The sequence below is a fragment of the Apium graveolens genome, chromosome 4 (genome assembly GCF_009905375.1).
Source record: "Apium graveolens cultivar Ventura chromosome 4, ASM990537v1, whole genome shotgun sequence".
Taxonomy (NCBI): Eukaryota; Viridiplantae; Streptophyta; class Magnoliopsida; order Apiales; family Apiaceae; genus Apium; species Apium graveolens.
The window spans coordinates 288,822,774-288,841,757 of record NC_133650.1 but is presented as its reverse complement, the minus strand read 5'-3'; the positions used below and the strand labels follow the sequence as shown (position 1 = coordinate 288,841,757).

General features: G+C 35.4%; 1 protein-coding gene across 1 annotated transcript in view; it reads left to right on the top strand.

Annotated features, from left to right (window-relative positions):
* LOC141719815 (uncharacterized) overlaps positions 1 to 9,626 on the top strand; it is a 39,657-nt gene extending 30,031 nt beyond the window's left edge. The window contains exon 3 of the mRNA XM_074522190.1: positions 8,896 to 9,626. Within this exon, the coding sequence (XP_074378291.1) occupies positions 8,896 to 9,303 (408 nt within the window). The 3' untranslated portion in view covers positions 9,304 to 9,626. The remainder of the gene's footprint in view (positions 1 to 8,895) is intronic.
* The last annotated feature ends 9,358 nt before the right edge of the window (positions 9,627 to 18,984 follow it).

Below are 18,984 nucleotides of genomic sequence, written 5' to 3'. Positions count from 1 at the left end.
AAATTTTCAAAATTTTTAACAAGTTTTCGAAAAAGATTTTTCCTCACAAAATTTCTAAAAGCCTTTTTGAATAAAATAAGTTTTAAACCTTGGTTTTTAAGTTACTACTTGAGTTTCTTGTTTGTTAAAAGACCCGGATTATCTGGAAGGATATTGTTTCAGACTCATTATTGTTAACTCGGAGAACGAGGTAACCTGCGATTATGAAGAAATGGGTGCAAGTATTGTCTGATAGGATTAACAACAGAACCAGCGTACGGAGTAACTACTCATCCAATTACTGGGATTATCAGAGTTCGAAGAATTCATTGAATAAACGGAAGCCTGGGCATGACCGAAGAAGATTGGGAAAATTTCCAGACTTTTCTAAAGGAAGAATATTATTAATAAAATGATCGTTATGTTGAATGACTTATGGTTATTCCAAATTAAAAAGAGGAAACTCAAGGTTATTTGATAAGAACGCCATTATGATCGAATTTTTAAAGTATTATACGTGTAGGTGCGACGTTACAGACGCGAGACTTAACAAGTAAGAATCTACTATAATGCTTAGTTGTGAAGGCATTTTAGTATACTTCTAAAGTTGTTATATGATACAATTAGGAAATGATCGAGCAAGCTTGAAAGATGAATACAAGTGAAATGTTGATGGTGACCAATGGTATCATTCTCGTCCTCAACATTACAACGTATACTCCTTTTTAATTTCTAAAAATGTATGAACTCTTTTTCTTAATAAATTCTTTCTGATGATATCAAAATGGAGGATTTTGCATTCCTTTCAAATTTAATTGTTCCCCTCAAGTTTTGCTTCCCGATTGGGACAAACAGTGTTTTGATGAGACACTTTGTCGGAATGACGGAGAGTCGGGTGGGACGCCACCTAATCATATGCTGTATACGGTATAAAAGACTGGCCATCTTAAATACCAATGTGGTTGTCTCATTCATATTCAAGTCATTACTTCTTCTTTCTTTTCAACTCTAAGTTTATTAAAATTGTGAATCTTTCTAGTTGTCTCATTGTACCGTTGTTCTTTGCGAGAGCTTTTTAAATAAAAGTCAACGTACTATACACCCAGTGGGCAAAGTCTTATCTACCTCTCATGCATGGAAAGGAAATAAGGGCATATAGTGAGAATTGCAAATCACTGGCCTTAGCCAGGGATGCATTAACAGTCAAGGGAATCTACTTCAATAAGGGAAACGTCTCCAAGAACGAGAATTTGCGAGATGTTATTTAGAATATGGATGTGATGACGAGGAAGATTATTGCGGATACCTTATGCGTTAAAGTATTGAAAGATGTGGGAGCAACTTGATCGTATGTCTCTCAAGGTTTTATTAATCAGATAAATTATCTTGTCGAATCAGTAAGTGGATGACTAAAGGACTAGCAAGTTAAGAACGTGCAATTATTGAATAAGTAAGTACCAATGGCGGAATCGATATTTCTGGCAATAAGTTGTGAAGAATTGATATCATTTGAATTAAGAGGATTTGACATTATTCTAGGGAGTGGATTAATTATTCAAGTGTGATGCCCAGGTAGACCGTCGTGATGGAAGATAGTTCTGAAGACGCCAAGTGAGAACATGAAGAAGTTTAAAGGACAAAGGAAAATAAAGAACTTATTAAGAATGATTTAAGATTATAGTGACCAAAATATAAGTGCTATGGCGATTATAAATAAGAGTCAGGAGCAAACCGAACTTGAAGATTTTATAGCAAATAAGGAGTTTCAAGATATGTTTCCAGATGAGTTATCGATATTCCTCCAGATAGAGAAATGAAGTTCGTGATTGACTTAGCACCTGAGACGAAGCCAGTGACCAAGGCCTTACACAAAATGGCACCAGTTAAAATAAGGAAGTTAGCAACACGGATGCAAGAGATGTTAGAAGAAGAAGCGATTAGACCCAATGTATCCCATAAGGTGCACCGGTATTAATGGTTAATAAGAAAATGGAAGTATGAGATTATGCGTCAACTAAAAAAAACTCAACAAGTTTACTATCAAGAGTAAGTATTCGTTACCTCGAATTAATGATTTATTCGATCAGATGAAAGAAGCAGAGTATTTTCTAAGATTTGGATGTTATCAATTTGAGATTGAATCTATGGACATATCAAGGATAATTTTCAAAACTAAGTATTGCTGCTATAAAAATTCTAGGTAATGTTATTTGGATTAACCAATATACCAGTGATAGTTGAACTTGATGGACAGAATCTTTAAGGAATATCTGGATAAGCTGTAGTTGTATTACTTAAATTCAACGAAGGACCATTCGAAGCATTTAATGACAACTGGGGAGTCGGAGAAGAAAGAAATTATATGTAAAGTCTACAAGGTAAAAATTTTAATGGCAGAAAGCATAAGTAATCAGTGAGGAGGAGACCAAAGGATATCCAGTAGAAATCAAAGTTACTATGAATAAAGAAAGGCCAAAATGTACCAATAAAAGTAAGGAGTTTTACCATGGACCGGGTATTATTGAAAATTTGTGCAAGATTTCTTGGAAGTTGCAATACCTTCGACGAAGCTAACCAGGAGAAATAAGAAGTATATATGAAATGGAGAAGAGTAAAGAAATTTTTGCGGAGTTAAAGGAGAGAATGGTTACATTACCGGCTTTATCATTTCAAAAGTATCAAGGAGGTATGGTAGTTATAGTGTTGCTTCTCATAAGAGAGTAGGATGTGTGTTGATGCAGCACAATAAAGTTATTGTATATGCACCCAGACAACCGAAACCTTATGAGCAGAAGTATCCTAATCATAATTGGGACTAATAGTAATAATATTTGTTTTGAAAGATTGGGAAACATGATATATATGGAGAAAGGTGCAAGATCTATATGGACCATAAGAGGTTGTAGTATGTATTCACGAGGAAAAGCAAATATAGAGTTATCTATGGAATTTTAGAAGTTGGAATTGGAAGTAAGATTTTATAATCCAAAAAGGAGCAAGGATGGATAGTATGACCTTTCAGTCGAAGTTGTTAAGGGAAAGATAAGGAGATGTCAAAAGCAGATAATGGATCACGATATTAGCAGTTAGTAAAAGGAAATTTATGCGCCCAGGGGAACGAGCACGATATCCCCAGGTTTTTTTCCAGCACTTGAATGCTACAGGTAAAAGGATTAAGAAATGAGATCTTACAGGGAATTTACAATATAAATTATTTAATCTATTGAAGAGATGCCAAGATGTACGGAAATTTAAAGAAAAATAGTGATAACCAGGTATAAGAAGGAAATTTCAAGATGAATTAGGGAGTGTTGGATATGTCGAAGAATTAAGGCAAAGTATGAGAGGCCTAGTGGATAGGGCAGACCCAGGGAGTGGTTTTACAAGAAGCGAATCGTGAAGTGTACCAATGATGTTAAGGAGAAGAAGGAATGAAATTATGAGAGTAAGTACTAATTATCGGGAGTTTAACAAAACAACGAATAAGAATAAGTGACCCCTATAAAGAATTGACTATTTATGAGACCTAATTCAACAAATGTGATATGTATCAATGATTAACTTAAGATCCTACCTGAGAACATAACAAAGATTAAGATCAAAATGAGTTAAGAGCATTGCAAGATCTGGTGATATTATGTGAAATAACAAGTGTAACAGTTGGCTATAAGGAATTAAGGAACATGTTGTATAAAGAGTACTCAGATAAGTAAATTGTATTTATTAATAACATCCTCAGCTATTCAAAGAATAAGAAAGTATGTGTGGAATGCCCAAGGATTTTCTCCAAAGATCAGAAGGAAAGTCAAAGTATGGAAGTGATTGAGAAAATGTAAGATATGTTGAGAGGTTGAGTTTTAAGAAAACACTGAAATGATTATTTATCATCGATGTCAGCTTTGGAATGCTACTTTACCAAGCTTTATGCGAACGCGAGTGTAAGGTCCCATTTTTATTGAGATAAAGTGAGAAAAAGGAAGTTGTTAAATTCTAAGTTAATTCTTCACACCAAGAGCGTAGTGCTATTGGTTAAGTAGCTCGGAGTAGACAAAGAAAGAAAACGAAATTGTATTGAGAGAAAGTATGAGTATAGAAATAGGACCAGTAGTGTTAGTAAAAGTGTCGTCTTGAAAGAGATTGGATAAGTTTGAGTAGAAGGGACAAGCTAAGTCCTAAAATTAGTGAACCATTCGAGGTATTGATAAATATAGATAAAGTTATTCATAAATGATATGACCGTCACACCCGTGTGTACACCTAATGTATTTTACTTGTCAATATTAAAGTGATAAGTATTGGGTTTGGATTAAGTGATTGATCAGGAGCCAATGGGGCTCTTGTCCAAGTTGTTGTGCATATAGTGATCAATCCAAATTTTTGATTGTCAAAGGCAAGTCCTTGGAAATGAGTGCATACCTATTGTGAGTACGTTTGAACCCTCGAGTAGAAGGGTCTACTTAGGAATTAGAGTCAGATATGCTTGACAAATATCCTCACTTGTGTAACTAGACCAGATTCTGAGGATAGAACCTTTTTAAGGGGGGAAGGATATAACGACTCGTGTGTTTTTGAATTATTTAAATATGTGATTATTACGGAAATTATTAAATAAATATGTGTATTGGTTTTGACCGCTCTGTGTTGGTTGATTGTTATATAGGTGTAATTTATGATATACAAGGTTGTTCGCGTAATTAACTAAGGAATTGCATAGAATTGTTCCACTTTTAAAAGTGAATTTAATGCAACTTTATTTGTATAAATATTTGAAGTGTCTCTAAAATTATTTTTATGATTTCATAATTACAATAATTATTTTTAGGATTTTATAAAATTAAGAAATCAATATTTTATTAATTATTTATCTTTAAATGATTTTCTGAATGCTTTTATTTGTAAAATCCATATTTAATTCTAGAATTCTTCAAAAATTATGAAACTCATATTTATTTAAGTTTGGAATATTCCAAGAATTTTAAAATTATTTTAGAAATTTTCGGGATTAATTTCACCCGTGCGTTGTTTCGTTAATTGTTAAAAAGCGGGTACCAGTTGCGATTTAGAAATCGTTTAAAAATTTCGAAATTTATGTTTTTATAAACTTCGGGATATTTGTAACATTTTAAGACTGTTTCCGTGATTTTCTGAATTTATTTTAAGTACAGCTCGGTTCGTTAATTATAAAATGCAGGTATAAGTCGCGTTTCAAAATTTATTTAAAAAAATTACAAAATTCATGATTTATTAATTTAGGGATTTTATATAATTTTAAAACTATTTTGACAATTTTCCGAGTTAATTTTTGTGCAACTTGGTTTGTCAAAATTACAAATATGGGTCGAAAAATCCGGCGTACAGGACACGTGGTTGTTAATCAGAAGTATGTATTGCTATATTAGTGTACGTGGCAGTAGCAGAATAAAAGAAAAAAAATATATATAAATATACTAATCAAAACCCCGACCTCTGTTACTTCCCATCTCTCAATTCTCTCATCTCGATCTCTCACTCTCTCTTACAATCCTCTATTATTTCCCTCTGTTCTACTTTCCCCTTCTTCCTCCTTCCCGTTCTTCTTGTTCCTGTTCTTTGTCCTTCGGGTTCTGCCGGTTTTCCGGCGACTCCGCCGCCGCCTTGGTAACTTCCGGCCTCGTTTGTTCCTTTTCCGATTATGGGCTTCAGTTGTGTCTTGTTGACTGCATGTGTATACCTTGTGTGTATATATGTAGGTGACTGTGTATGCGATTTGTGTGTGTGTGTGTGCAACCGCGTGTGTGGGTGCGTGTGTTAGTGTGTGTTGTGTGCGTGAAGCGCGTGGGTTATGGTGGTGATGTTTGTGTTCTGTGGTTCAGATACTGTTGGAATTTTAATGGGGAATTTTGAATTGTTTTGGCAGGAATACTTGATTGATTCGTGAAATAAATTATTCATGCGGAAAATGATTATTAAATTAATCGGTATAATTTGTGACGGAAACCCGAAATAACCGGGCACCTCCGTATTTTGCCGTAAATGTTGGATTGTGTGATTGATTGATTGTTGTTATTGGTTTGACGTCGATTGTATTCGACAGGTAGTCCTATAAATAAAAGAGACGCTGCCCGATTTTCGGGGCATATCCTGTAAAATATCGGAAATACCAGTCGAATGTATATAGTTCTATAATTATAAATAAAATATTTTGTAAAGTATAACTGGCTACCTGTGTCCTAAAGCGACGAGTATATGTGTTTTCCGAAAATTATTATCGAGTTGAGTTTTGAGTTCGTAAACTCTGATTGCTATGTGTATGGTATTAAGAGGTATAATTACGAGTCGGGTCATGATATCGTATGCGTAGGTGGTTAGCGAGGATATGTCAAGCATAACTGGGTATCTAACATATAGTATTTCGACCCTGTAGGTTTTAGTCGGGAGACCGAAAGTGGGCGTTGGACTAAAGATAACCTAGTGGTCGGTCGACGAGCTCAGTAGAGTTTTAATAGAAAGACCTGAGTGTCAAAGTCGAATCCAATCGGATCTAGTGGTTGGACGTTAGAGCTTGAGCAGCAGAGTCGGTTCAGAGTTGAACAGTAATAGTTGTAAAGCCTTGTAAGGCAAGTATTTCTGAACTTTTCTGCAAGATATATATTACCAATATATTTTTTGAACTGTTTTATAACATGTCGCTATTATCCAAAATAACTCCTGTTTTACATTACAAGAGCTTTAAACCATTGAACCTTGAACCCTGATTTTTCTTGATCTTGAGCCATAAGCCTTATTTTTTTGTAACCCATCCTTTGTTGATCATCAGACACCAAACCATACATATATAATACTACTCTTCAAAAGTATAACTACCAAACACCAAATACTGAAAGAGAATGATTTGAAACACTAAAACTTTTATATTCCAATCATTCTTTATAACATCCAAGAACCATATCCTGAAAAATCATTACTGATCAAATACCTGATCATTTTACAAACCGGAAAACTGTTTCTTATACATAACCTGATATACCCTTGTGATATCCATGAGTTTCCTTACGTTTTTATGCAAATGTTTAACCATTATTGATTATGATCTTGTTTTACTGAATCATATTGTTATCATATTGAACTGCTTTAGGATTGGATAGTTTTTATATTTGTGGACCAGATTCGTGGTCAGACCATACCAATGGTCAAGTTAGGCCAATGTGTGCCTTGGATCCAGTAATTAGAGCAGTGTTGTGTGCTTGCTCGGGGTTAGTGCGTGACTGATCAGCAGCCTAACCTTGGTTTTTAAAACTTAAAATGAATATCCAATTCTAATGATTAGTTAAAAAGAAACTTGATTCCTTTGAATCATCTCATTTGATCATTGTTTAACCTCAGTTATCACTATTATGACTTGCTGAGCTAGTTAGCTCACCCTTGCGATTCTTTTATATATTTTACAGTTGACAAGAATAAGGATGATAGTGAAGTTCCTCAGTCCAAAGTGCGGGCTAAGGTTCCAGTCGAGTTGGATCGAGCTAGCAAAAGTTTCATGCGGTAAAGAGATAGTCAGATTGTAAGAATGATTTTATTGTCAATTGTAAGTTAAATTAGTTGGGATTTGGTACGATGTAATAAATTAAGGTTGTGGCTTGTTTTCATACTTTAACCTGTTGCGATCCGTGGTTTTGTGAAGCAGGGTCATTATAAATAATATTTCTTATACAGGTTGATTTATTATGTTTGTGTTGTGGACCCCAATCTTCTGACCCGGGTTTGGAGGGTGCCACATTAATTGACTCCAAATCAGTCATCTGACATATCAAAATCATCAGGAAAACAAGCTCTACAACATGCAAGCATCAAATCATTCAAACAATCATCCGTACAAAAATTCATATTTTTAATCAAATAATTTGAAATTAATAAAAATTATAGAGAATAAACCTTTGATTCTGCAGTGATATGAAGCACAGATTCTGATAGTACTCCTTAAACCATTCGATTTGGTTACTCGATCTTTCCAAACAAAGATCAATAACACCTCCGATTTGCAGTTTGATTCTTGAAAGGTTATATGAATATAAATATTTTTTCTGTAAAATTATATAATTACTGTTTGCAAATGATTTTTGATACGAAATGAAATACGGTAAAGACTATTTATAATTACGGAAAATTAGTATCCCGTTGGATCATTCCGGATATAAAATAGTACGTTTATTTATAAAAACGGATCCAAATGGTATCGGTTTTCGGGATAATTATCCAAATCAGTACAATTTGTACTGCGGTCTTGGTCTCAGCGCCTGGTTACACGTATTACGAGGTGATAAATATAATAGTTTAATAAAAAGATCCCGTTTATCGAAAATACAAGTTTTATTGATTTACCGAAACGAATAATGTATCGAAAATATTACGCCGGGAACCGCACAGGACAAACCGTACGCCAGATCGAAAAAGTCGAAACATGGAAAATGCTCGGAATATTATAATTAGGTTAGGTAGGAGTTCTCGGAAGAGTTTCGGGTTATAAAAATATAAAAACGAGTGAAGTCAGCTTGTTCCCGATTAAATTAAATAGTTTATAAATACCCGGAAAAATAATTTATAAAATCCATAAATTTCCTATAAAATCATAAATCAACATAAAAATAAATAGGAAGATATGACAATTATCTATATTTTATTTTGAACATATAAAAATTAAAATACTCAATTTATATTATTTTTAAACATCCAAACACATATACCACTTAACAAATACTTCACAGAATAAATACGGAACATGCATAATATTTATTTATTTGCAAAATAATTACACGATATATCCCAGATATTATAAATATTCTGAATTAGCCTATCACCTTTGATGTTCTCTCTCCTTATTTCTTTGTATTTGTTGTTTAGTTTTTCTGTCTGAGAGTGACCAAAAAAATGAATAAGTAGGAAGCTAAGGAGAAAGCAAGAGAACAGGAAAGGTTAGCAAGGGAGAAGGAAGCAGAAGAAAGAAGAAAACATAGGGAAAAGGAAGTCGAGAGTAGATGTAGAAGAAGTGTTTCAGGTGACAGAGACAGGGACCGCAATCGTGATAGAGACAGAGAGCGGGATAGGTATCGAGACCAAGATCATGAAAGGTCTCGCGAGAGAAATGGTAGGGGAAGCCGTGAAGGGGGAGAGGGTTGGATTCAAAGTACAGCAGTAGTAGAAATGGAAGAGAGGGGAGTAGAGATAGATACCGAGAGCGTAATAGGAGCATGTCACGTTCCCCCAGTAGGTGTAGTCGCAGAAGGTCACCTTGAAATCATGTCCAGTTATATTACTGAATTATGTTGCTTAATGATGTCCGGACAATGAAATCGGAAGAGGTAGACATGTCTATTATTTGTTGTGTTTGATGATATTGTGTGCTGAATTATATCTTTCATGGGTGGAATTTTTTTTGTTCTCACAGCTTTGTTGAGACTAATCTCCTATCATCATTTAATTACTAAAGAATAAAGTGATGAGGTAGGTATAACTTCATTGTTTCAACTCTGTTCTGGTCTGTTTTTAGGCTATTTTTTAACACATGCTCACCAAAATGTTACTCCTGGCATTTTAACTTGGTTTTTTGGGTATTCATGGGACTCTAATTGAAATAGTTAAAAAGATGGACTTGGTAAGTGTGCATGTGTAGACCAGCTGCTGAAATGGATCACTGTTTTCTCAACTGTAAGGTAACTCGTGAATCTCAAACTATTGGTGTGGGCCCTTTGACTGGCTTCCACCAATTAGCGGATGTAGCATCCGTATATATACATATATCTTTATGGTCTTCGGTTTCCCTATAAAAGAAAAACATGTCTCACTATAAGACTAAACTTTATCTTTAACATCCAGAGACTTGATGTGAAAAATAAACACAATGCCAGCACCTATGATAGCAACCCCTGACATATGTAGAGACATTGGAGTCGGGTATGCGATATTACTGTCACGAGGTGAAGCAATATTCCTCTTTCCTTTGGATGTTGGAGGACTTGCTGCTTCCTGGTTGGGACTGTGCATTGCTTTTCCCGCAAGGCTGATCAGCTCCTTTCTACCTTGGAAAGGCACAGGTTCTTTCAGCCTTCCACCTGAGAGTACTTTTTTGCTTGCTGCAGATTTTGCAAGAGGGTTAGATTATGTACATGCAATGAAACATGGTGCAGGCCTGTACAGCTCACTGCTTGTAAGTGAGCTGCTCGCGATTAATTATTTGTAAGCCTGCATGAGATCTAATTAATACTCAGAGCTTACCAGTTGTTCCATATATCATGTTCATATCCTGCATGAAAAAAAATGTTGGAAAGCAAAGCAAGAACTCTTAGACTGTGTGCTAATAAATATACTTCAGACAGGATATAGTGCAAAATAATCTACAAAGAAATGATGCACATACCCTAGCCAGGTTAAAGTCTATTAGATAACCTTTATTCATGTTTTCTCTGGATAACCCTTATTCTTTAAGTATATATACATGTTTTCTCTGGATGTTTTGCTAATTTGATGGCTATTTCGACGATGATTGTGATGATGACGACACACCAAGGTAAGGAAGTTCAGAAAATTCTCCTCAACCTATTAACTCAGAATCTATTACTGACAATCTTGTTAGTATCTTTACTTCACCATGTTTCTTATTGACAAAAAAACTAATTTTACTTACGGTAAGTTGTTTGATCCTTGATCATCAACGTAATGATAACATACAGCACTAAATCTGTTTCTGGCATATTGCCTCAGTACTTCAAGACAATGGTTTTGTTACCTAGAGCTCAGAAAATTAAGCAATGTTATCAAATATGTTAAATAAAGTTCTATTTTATTTGAAGGAATTTGACTCAGAGGCAGCGTGAATTGATCGAGGAGTTCTCAAAAGAAGAGCATGGCGAAGAAGAATGTGGCTCATGATGGAGAGAAACAACCACACGGAAGAAGAATCATTGTCAAATAACGGCCAATAAACACAATGTAATTTCATAGCATTAGTAAACAGCTGCATGAGAATGTTCATATAGCATTGTAATAATCCTATCAAAAGGCAAAATATAGTCTTATTGGTTCAAGTTTATTGATATAGGGATGGTAGTATGGTGATAGTGAAGGTAGTGGTATTATGGGGTAACTGATGTTATGGTTGGTGGATTGATGTTATGGTTTGTGGATTGTGTTGGTTTAAAGACAATGTCTTATTTATGGGCATGTTAATTTACAAACAGTTCCTAGCATTTTTTTTGTAAAAGCGTTGCAATATGTCTTTATAGTGTTGCTAATAATCAGTGTAAAATGTTGCAAAAAGTACTAAAAATATTGCAAAAACTACTAAGAATGTTACAAAAAGGTTGCATCAATACCCCACATGTGGGCCCAATTGTGGGGCCCACAAATATTTTACTAATAGCCCAAACCCTACTGTAACACTTTCAAGACCTATTGCAACCCCATTGGTGTTGCAATAGCACGTTTCTGTAACGGATAACCAAGGGTTGCAATAGGGTGTCACCATGGTTGCAAAAAACTCTATTGCAACGCCTAAAATTGCAACCCCGAAAAAGAGTCGCCATAGCCTTTTTTTGGCCTTTAGCAACGCTTTTTTGGCCTTTAGTTACGGTTTCTTGGGGTTGCAGAATCCAATATATGGCGTAGTGTTTCTTCGGGTCTCGAATTTGTTTATGATTGAAACCTAACTATTAGGGACCTAACATTTACATATTGGATTAGAATACTTCGGGACCTAACCAGTTGTGAGCTAACAATTGGTACCAATTGGTGATCTCACAGTTGGGAGGTATAAGGAGTTAGGAATATTGGTTAACGGGATGATCAATAGTGAAGTCTCTTGCAGCATTTAAAGGGACATGGTTGATCAGACTATGACTTGTTATTTCTTTTATAACCAAGTAAAATATGAGAAATCCTTCAGACAACGGCATACATTCCTTCTCTAAGGGGGAGATAAAATCTTAAGTAATAGTTTGGAGGATTCCTCAACTAAAGGGGAGAAATAGCAGGGAGGAGGAAAAAGGTAAAGCACATGTACACTACACCACACCATTGTTGTTTGTAACTACGGATCCTATTGTACGGGAGAGGTGGTAAACACGAAGGTGATTTCCTAGTGATCAGAAGAAGTGGTTTGATTCATCACTATTTTTGAAAAGGGGAGAAGCTATTTTCCAAAAAAGGAGTACCATTGGTTTTTAACAGTGGATCCTATTGTACGGGAGACGTGGTAAATGAAGGTGATTCTTCTTTAAGCAGTTGATTCTCATAGGGGGAGAAGCAAGAGAGATATGTGCTTCTTAATAGGAAATGTGGTTGTATAAAAAAAGCTGCTGATGATTACTTCAAGACTAAGAAGTATTATCTGGCAGAGATTTCAAAAACCAAGGAAATGAAGATGAAAGTACTTGAAGATCAGTTCAGTGCTAGAGGAACAAGCATCTTTCATTTCAGTTACTCAAGAAATCTAGAAATGCAGTATTTGATCCGGAAAACCAGTAGCATTATTTACAAGTCCTGGTACTTTACGTTTTTAAGTTGTTAGTTGAGTTATCCTCTCTATTTAATTTGTTTGTTAGGTTTAAAAATCAAATAAGGGAGATTATTGGTGAGATTGCGTAGCTGTATGAACAGTTACGTGATAACTCAACACGAAAACAACACTAAAACAGGACATGTTAATAATACTACGTCTACACAATAAATCAGGAAGAAATAAAGACAAGGCAAATACAAAGAATCAAATGATTTGAAAAATGCTTGAAGTCTGTTTACAGGTCACTGAAAGAGGCTCATTAATATGTTCATGCCCCAGTCAAAAATAAAGGTTAAAGACTTTCAAGGTTTCAAAAATGATGAAGATTTAGTGTATAAGTGCTACTAGAAGATTCCAGTGTATTAACATTGATTGAAGATAGATAGTATATGAAGCATGGGAATCTGAAGAATTAAAGACAAAGTATAGATAGAGGTTAAAGAAGACAGCTGCAGTCTTGAAGTTATACTCACTGATAGAAGTTCATTTATATGTTCAAGCGTCGGTAAAGAACAGTGAATGGAGTATTCAAGATTGTAGTAGCAATGAACACATTGTCTAAAGTACCAGAAAGGATTCAAGTGAAAGTACATTTGTTTATTTGACAATCAGTGTTAGAAGCAATGGATATTCAACCAAATTGCATCAGCTCAAAAACTCAAGAGAAATTAAATTAAGCTCACTCAATGCTAGTTGTTTGTGAACCAGACTAGTGCACCAAATATCAGTATATAAGAAGGGATTTTAATTCAATTACAGAAGAAGGTGTTGATACAATGTATAATGGCACAAGAGAAGTAAAAATATTTTAAGGCAGAAATACCACTCTAGTCGTCATAGAGGTTTTCAAGGCTACAAGGAAGCCCATGTGGTCGCCATAGGGGAATTGGAAGAAACACACTCTATGGTCGCCATAGAGTAGTTGGCCTGATGTAACCTCTATGATTGCCACAGAGGAGTTGGTGTAATTTACAGTCTATGGTCACCATAGAGCTTCCCACTCTGGGAAACACTGTGGTCACCACAGAGGAGTTAGTCTGCCAAGGGAACTCTGTGGTCGCCATAGAGCTTCCCACACTAGGGAAACACTATGGTTGCCACAGAGCAGAATGCTAAGGATACTCTAGTCGCCATAGAACCCATGTACAGGGAGAACTCTGTAGTCGCCTTAGAGCCCTTATACATGGGGAACACAATGGTCGCCATAGAGGAGAATACAAGGACATACACTCTAGTCGTCGTAGAACACTTGGTTGATTTTCCAGTGAATTCGAATGCAGCAATTCAAGGATGTATGTGGACACAAAGCTGCCACATATCCAAATGAATTGATATATAAGTCTATAAAAAGCAACAATTCAATTGTATTATTCTGAGTTTTTATCTTCTTCTCTGACGAGAGGAGATAAAACAAGTAGCAAAGAAAATACAAAAAAGCTCTGGGCACATTGTAAATCTGTTAAACTTCTCACCGGAGTAACGTTATAATACCCGATTTAATTCTTGTATATTCATAGGGGCATTATAATCGTTACCTGGTAATTAAATCCTTAGACAAACAAAATCTAGATCATTGTATAGGATTTAAATTGTTGATCTTTGTAGAAGCAAGAACATTGTTGTTCTTGGATTGTAGCCGGTTAATTTATTTACCAGAGTGTAGCAACACCCCTCGCGGATTTATATATGAATATATACTTCCCCGAATATCTTGTGTTCCTCATTTTATATTCCCAAACACTATTCACCTCAAGAACACGGAACCACTAACCGAGCACTAAATCTATATCCGCTAAAGATTTGAAAGAATTTTTAATTTAGTGATTACCGTATTCAACCCCTCTTTCTACGATAATTCGGGACCTAACAATTGGTATCAGAGCTTGTTGATCGATATACTACTCGATAATAAGAATGAAAGAATAAAGGAATATATTAAGCTACAAAAGATATCCCCACTACGTCAAACTGACCCAGCTGTCGCTGGCATACTCCACGCATCATATTGCATCATAAATCACTAGCTAATGCCACCATACACAACAAAACAGGAAACAGATAGCCTCTGCACTATACTGGGTCTCTCATCTCCTAAACCAACTCATCCCTCATCATTTAACCACGCGGCTCATGCACCACACGTAACTATAAAAGAATCGAGCTCACAAGTCGAGTAACTTTACGAGCCTCTGCATTCCACTCACTGCTGGATGGAAACACTGCCAACCTCTCTCTGCCAATCTGCTCAATATCTCGGATCCTAGACTGCACCTCAGAACTCGAAACACTTGCCCTCGTACTGGTTTCCTGCTCCATCTCCTGAATAGTCTGACTCATTCCGGTATTTTGGCTTCTGAAAAAATCACACTCCATGTCCACGGCTGCATATACATGTTACGGGACTACGCTAGGAGCCACTGCCTCTGGGGCCTCGAAGTAACTAAAGCTATAGAGGTCGCGGGACTCTGCCCCCGAGTATGCCTCGTACCAGCATGAACAGCCTCTCTAGTTACGGCCATACGAGCCTCTTCCATGTTCCTCAAGACACAAGTTTTACCAGCCTCAGAGATATCCACATCCACCTCCGTACGAACAGACAGAACTTCCCTCTCAGCCACCCTAGCTAGCTCTGGGTCTGCCACTTTTTCCTGAACCATCTCAACCATCGGGTCTGCCTGCATCTTAACTCTAGGCTCTATAACTCCTACCATAGGTTCACTCTGAACCGACTCCTCAGAATCTGATGAAGGGGATAGAGGTCTTACCGTCCACCTGAATAACCAGTCTCATCAGAACTATCCTCCTCCATAACCTTCTCCTGGAATCACATCACAACTCACAGATTTGAAATCTAAAACTTATGACCAAAGACTATATCCAATAGTCTGAACTGAATTCGATATGAATTAGACACACACTTATCCCATCTGATCTTCCTATAACTCAAATAAGATAACTCTTAAGTCTATTTCAGTGACCATAGCCTGTAGCTCTAATACCAACCTGTGACGACACCCAAATCCGGGGTCTAGATTTGGGGGTCACTAACTGCTAAATAATAAAATAATATACACAGTGGAATTAAAATACTATTTATAACACCCGCATGCATAAGGATCGAGCACAAGTTATAATATGAAACAGACACTATATTGAACCATTAGTTATTATAACTACTAATCTGATTAGGATAACCTCTACATGAAGTTCTGCTACAAACCAGTTCACTTTTATTATTACACTATAAACTAATTTACAAACTACAACAACTCCCAGATCCTACCTGCTGCTGCTGGGGCACCTGGAACATAAAGATCTGAGGATGCATAAGAGGCACCCTCTTCCTAGCAGTATAAAACAAGCGAGGCATCTCGAGCCCTCTCTGAAAGATCATCATAATAAAATAAGTATGAGCTATGAAATGCTCAACAAGCAGCATAAAATATGTGCTCGAAATGATAACAACAATATTATATTGATAAAGAAAGAACAACAGATAATCAATGATATCTGAACAATAACTAAAGCTACAATAAGCTTATAAAATAGTAAGCAATATGTTTTATATTGGAATCAGAACATTCTGGTGGATGCACTATCATATGCTGATCAACCACTATGATAGGGCCGGATCATGATTCGTAGAATTCATGTCCCAAACACGAGTACTCAAATAAAGGATACATATCAGCCACGATTGGTATGTACTTAAATAAAAAGGCACACTATAGCCAAGGACAAAATTGTATTCAATATATTTCAGTTAATACAAAGCCCTAATACGGGACCGTCCTCCCGGGTCACTTACACATCATCCAATCAAAATATTTTTCTTTCATAAAGGAATCGAATCAATCGATATCCTATCATAATCAACTCCCCATTATCATGGTCCGGAGTAATCTCAACAACTAGTGGCGAGATAACTAGTAAAATTAGTTATTCACTAAATATCAATAACACGTTTACTACAAAAAAAGGGTATATATGACCGACATAAAAATGGTTGTATTAAGTTAAATACGATTGAAAACGGTCATATTTAATTAAATACGACCGGTTTTCAGACTGGTCGTATTCTGTCGAGTCATATTTAGTAACCGTTTGAATTTAGTACGCTTAATTCGACCGCTGGTTATTGAATTTTAAGCTGCCAAGTTCTTACTTAAATTTTCAAATTTTCATGTGAAATTTGAAAATCCCGCCCAAAAAGTGAAATTTTCGTAGAAATTCAAAAATTCCGCCAATAAATTAAATTTGACCGTTTTACTCATTTATCAAATTCGACCACTTTTGGTTAAGTTTTAATTTCAACTGCTTTTGGTATAAAAATAATTTTGACTAGTTTTGGTCGAATATTATTTTCAACCGGCTTCGGACGAATTAACTTAACAAAATCCAAAAAAAAAATTCCTGTTTCGAGGAACCTCTAATGAATAGCCAAATTATTTTCCTTCATACATACCCCACGCATCACAAAATAATAAAATAAGAACATATAAACTAAACAATAGACCATAAAACTGATAATTGGCTTAAAGCCATAATACTAATTAGTTAAGTACATTTAGTTTCATCAGTACTAGAAAGTTTAAACCAGTACAAGCCCTAGAAAGTAGTTTAACAAAAGAGGGACGAATAAACTAAAACCCAACTGGTTCATCAGTTCACAAAAGCTAAGCAAGATTACCAGGCTAATATACAAGGTCTATATCATCGGATAGTTGTGTACCTCAAGGTTTTCATCTTCATAAGTGCCGCTGTTGTCCACAACCTGATCAGCAGGCACAGTTTCCTGCAGAAGCATATCAGACTTTTTAATAACTAGAACTTGAACATATTTTCGAGCTTCCTACATATCACAAAATGTTTACACAAATACTAATATACTTAGAACAAAGAGTATGTTAACAAATTTTCTATATCCTACATATCACAGAATGTTTGCGCAAATACTAATATCCTACATATCATATGATAGAGATTTTCTATATATATTACACGATGCTACATTAGTTAACAACAACATAAGTATGTTAACAAATTTTCTTATATATATATATATTTTTAAAACATAATGCATGTTTTGAAACTAAACATACAGAACACAATATATATCTGGAGCAGTCTCTTTGAGTGAGGAATGTACTAAACAAACAAACATAATATAAATATGATAAAAAGCTCTCTTAATTAGTAAAAAAGAAGATAAAAAGGTCTCTTCCAAAATTTTTTATTTCCATTGAACACATGGAATAGGTAGTTAAAGAAAGAATACACTACCACATAAATGGTCTACAGCAACATTCAAAAAAAATGTGGAAAATGCTAAGAAAATGTTTCCATAAAGCGTAAGGAAACACTTTGGTCAATTTAGAGAGTGTTGGAAATTTGCATGTGGCCTTTGATGTTATACCAACATTTTTTGTGAAACTATGCCAACACCCGAAATTTGTTGCTCTAGACGTATACGGCAACATTATTCTTTCAACAGCAACACTAGAAATGGTGTTGGATTTAATGTTATGGCAATACCATCTAGTTAATAACAACACAGAGTTGATGTTGCCATAATTCTTATGGCAACACCTTTCTCTGTCTATAGCAACACCAGTTGATTACCATTTAATTTCATTTCCAACACTTATCTTGCTATAGCAACATCATTTGATTTATTTCTGCCAACACAATATCAGGCTAAGGCAACATTTTTAGTGCTAAATTTTGAACGGCTTCTTACCTAAATTAAACATCCCAATATTAATCAAATTCAACCAAAACAACAAACCAACCATCAATAATCACCAATAAATACCACCACATGCAAGTCAATTAAGTTAAATAAAGATGTTTCAAGTCATACAAACCCGACATAACGTTTCATGCCTTCTAACTTGATTCTACTTTAATCACACATAAACATATTTAAAAAGCACCACGTATGGTTCTAATATCTCAAAAGATTTCTTTATAACTATGATATGCAAGATCAAGGACCGAAATTGCTTGCTCCAGTTGCATCATTTGGTGGCTGCTTGCTCAGCTCTTCAATATCAATCTGCAGCTCCGGATTCTTTTCCACCAACTTGGACATCATCTCCTTGATACTGTCTCGAAGCTCTCGGACCTCTCGAACATTTCGATCCATTTTCTCTTCCATCTCCTGCTTAACTTCATCCCTGATCTTTTCAGTTAAACTTGACAAGTACTGATCTGAGATAGCCGATGCACGTGATGTGGAATTACCTTTTGGCTCCTTTTTTCGAATAAGTCTCCCTACTAAATATGAGCGGTTGTGTTCCTTACCACCACATACAATTTCATTAGCAGCATCAATATTGCCATTCTGGAGAATTTTCTTAACATCATCCTGCAATAAGAAAAATTAAAATAATAATATAAAAAAATTGTAGCAAAATATATTTAATTACTAAAAATTAATATATTCTCATTTGGCAACTTACAATCTTCTTTTC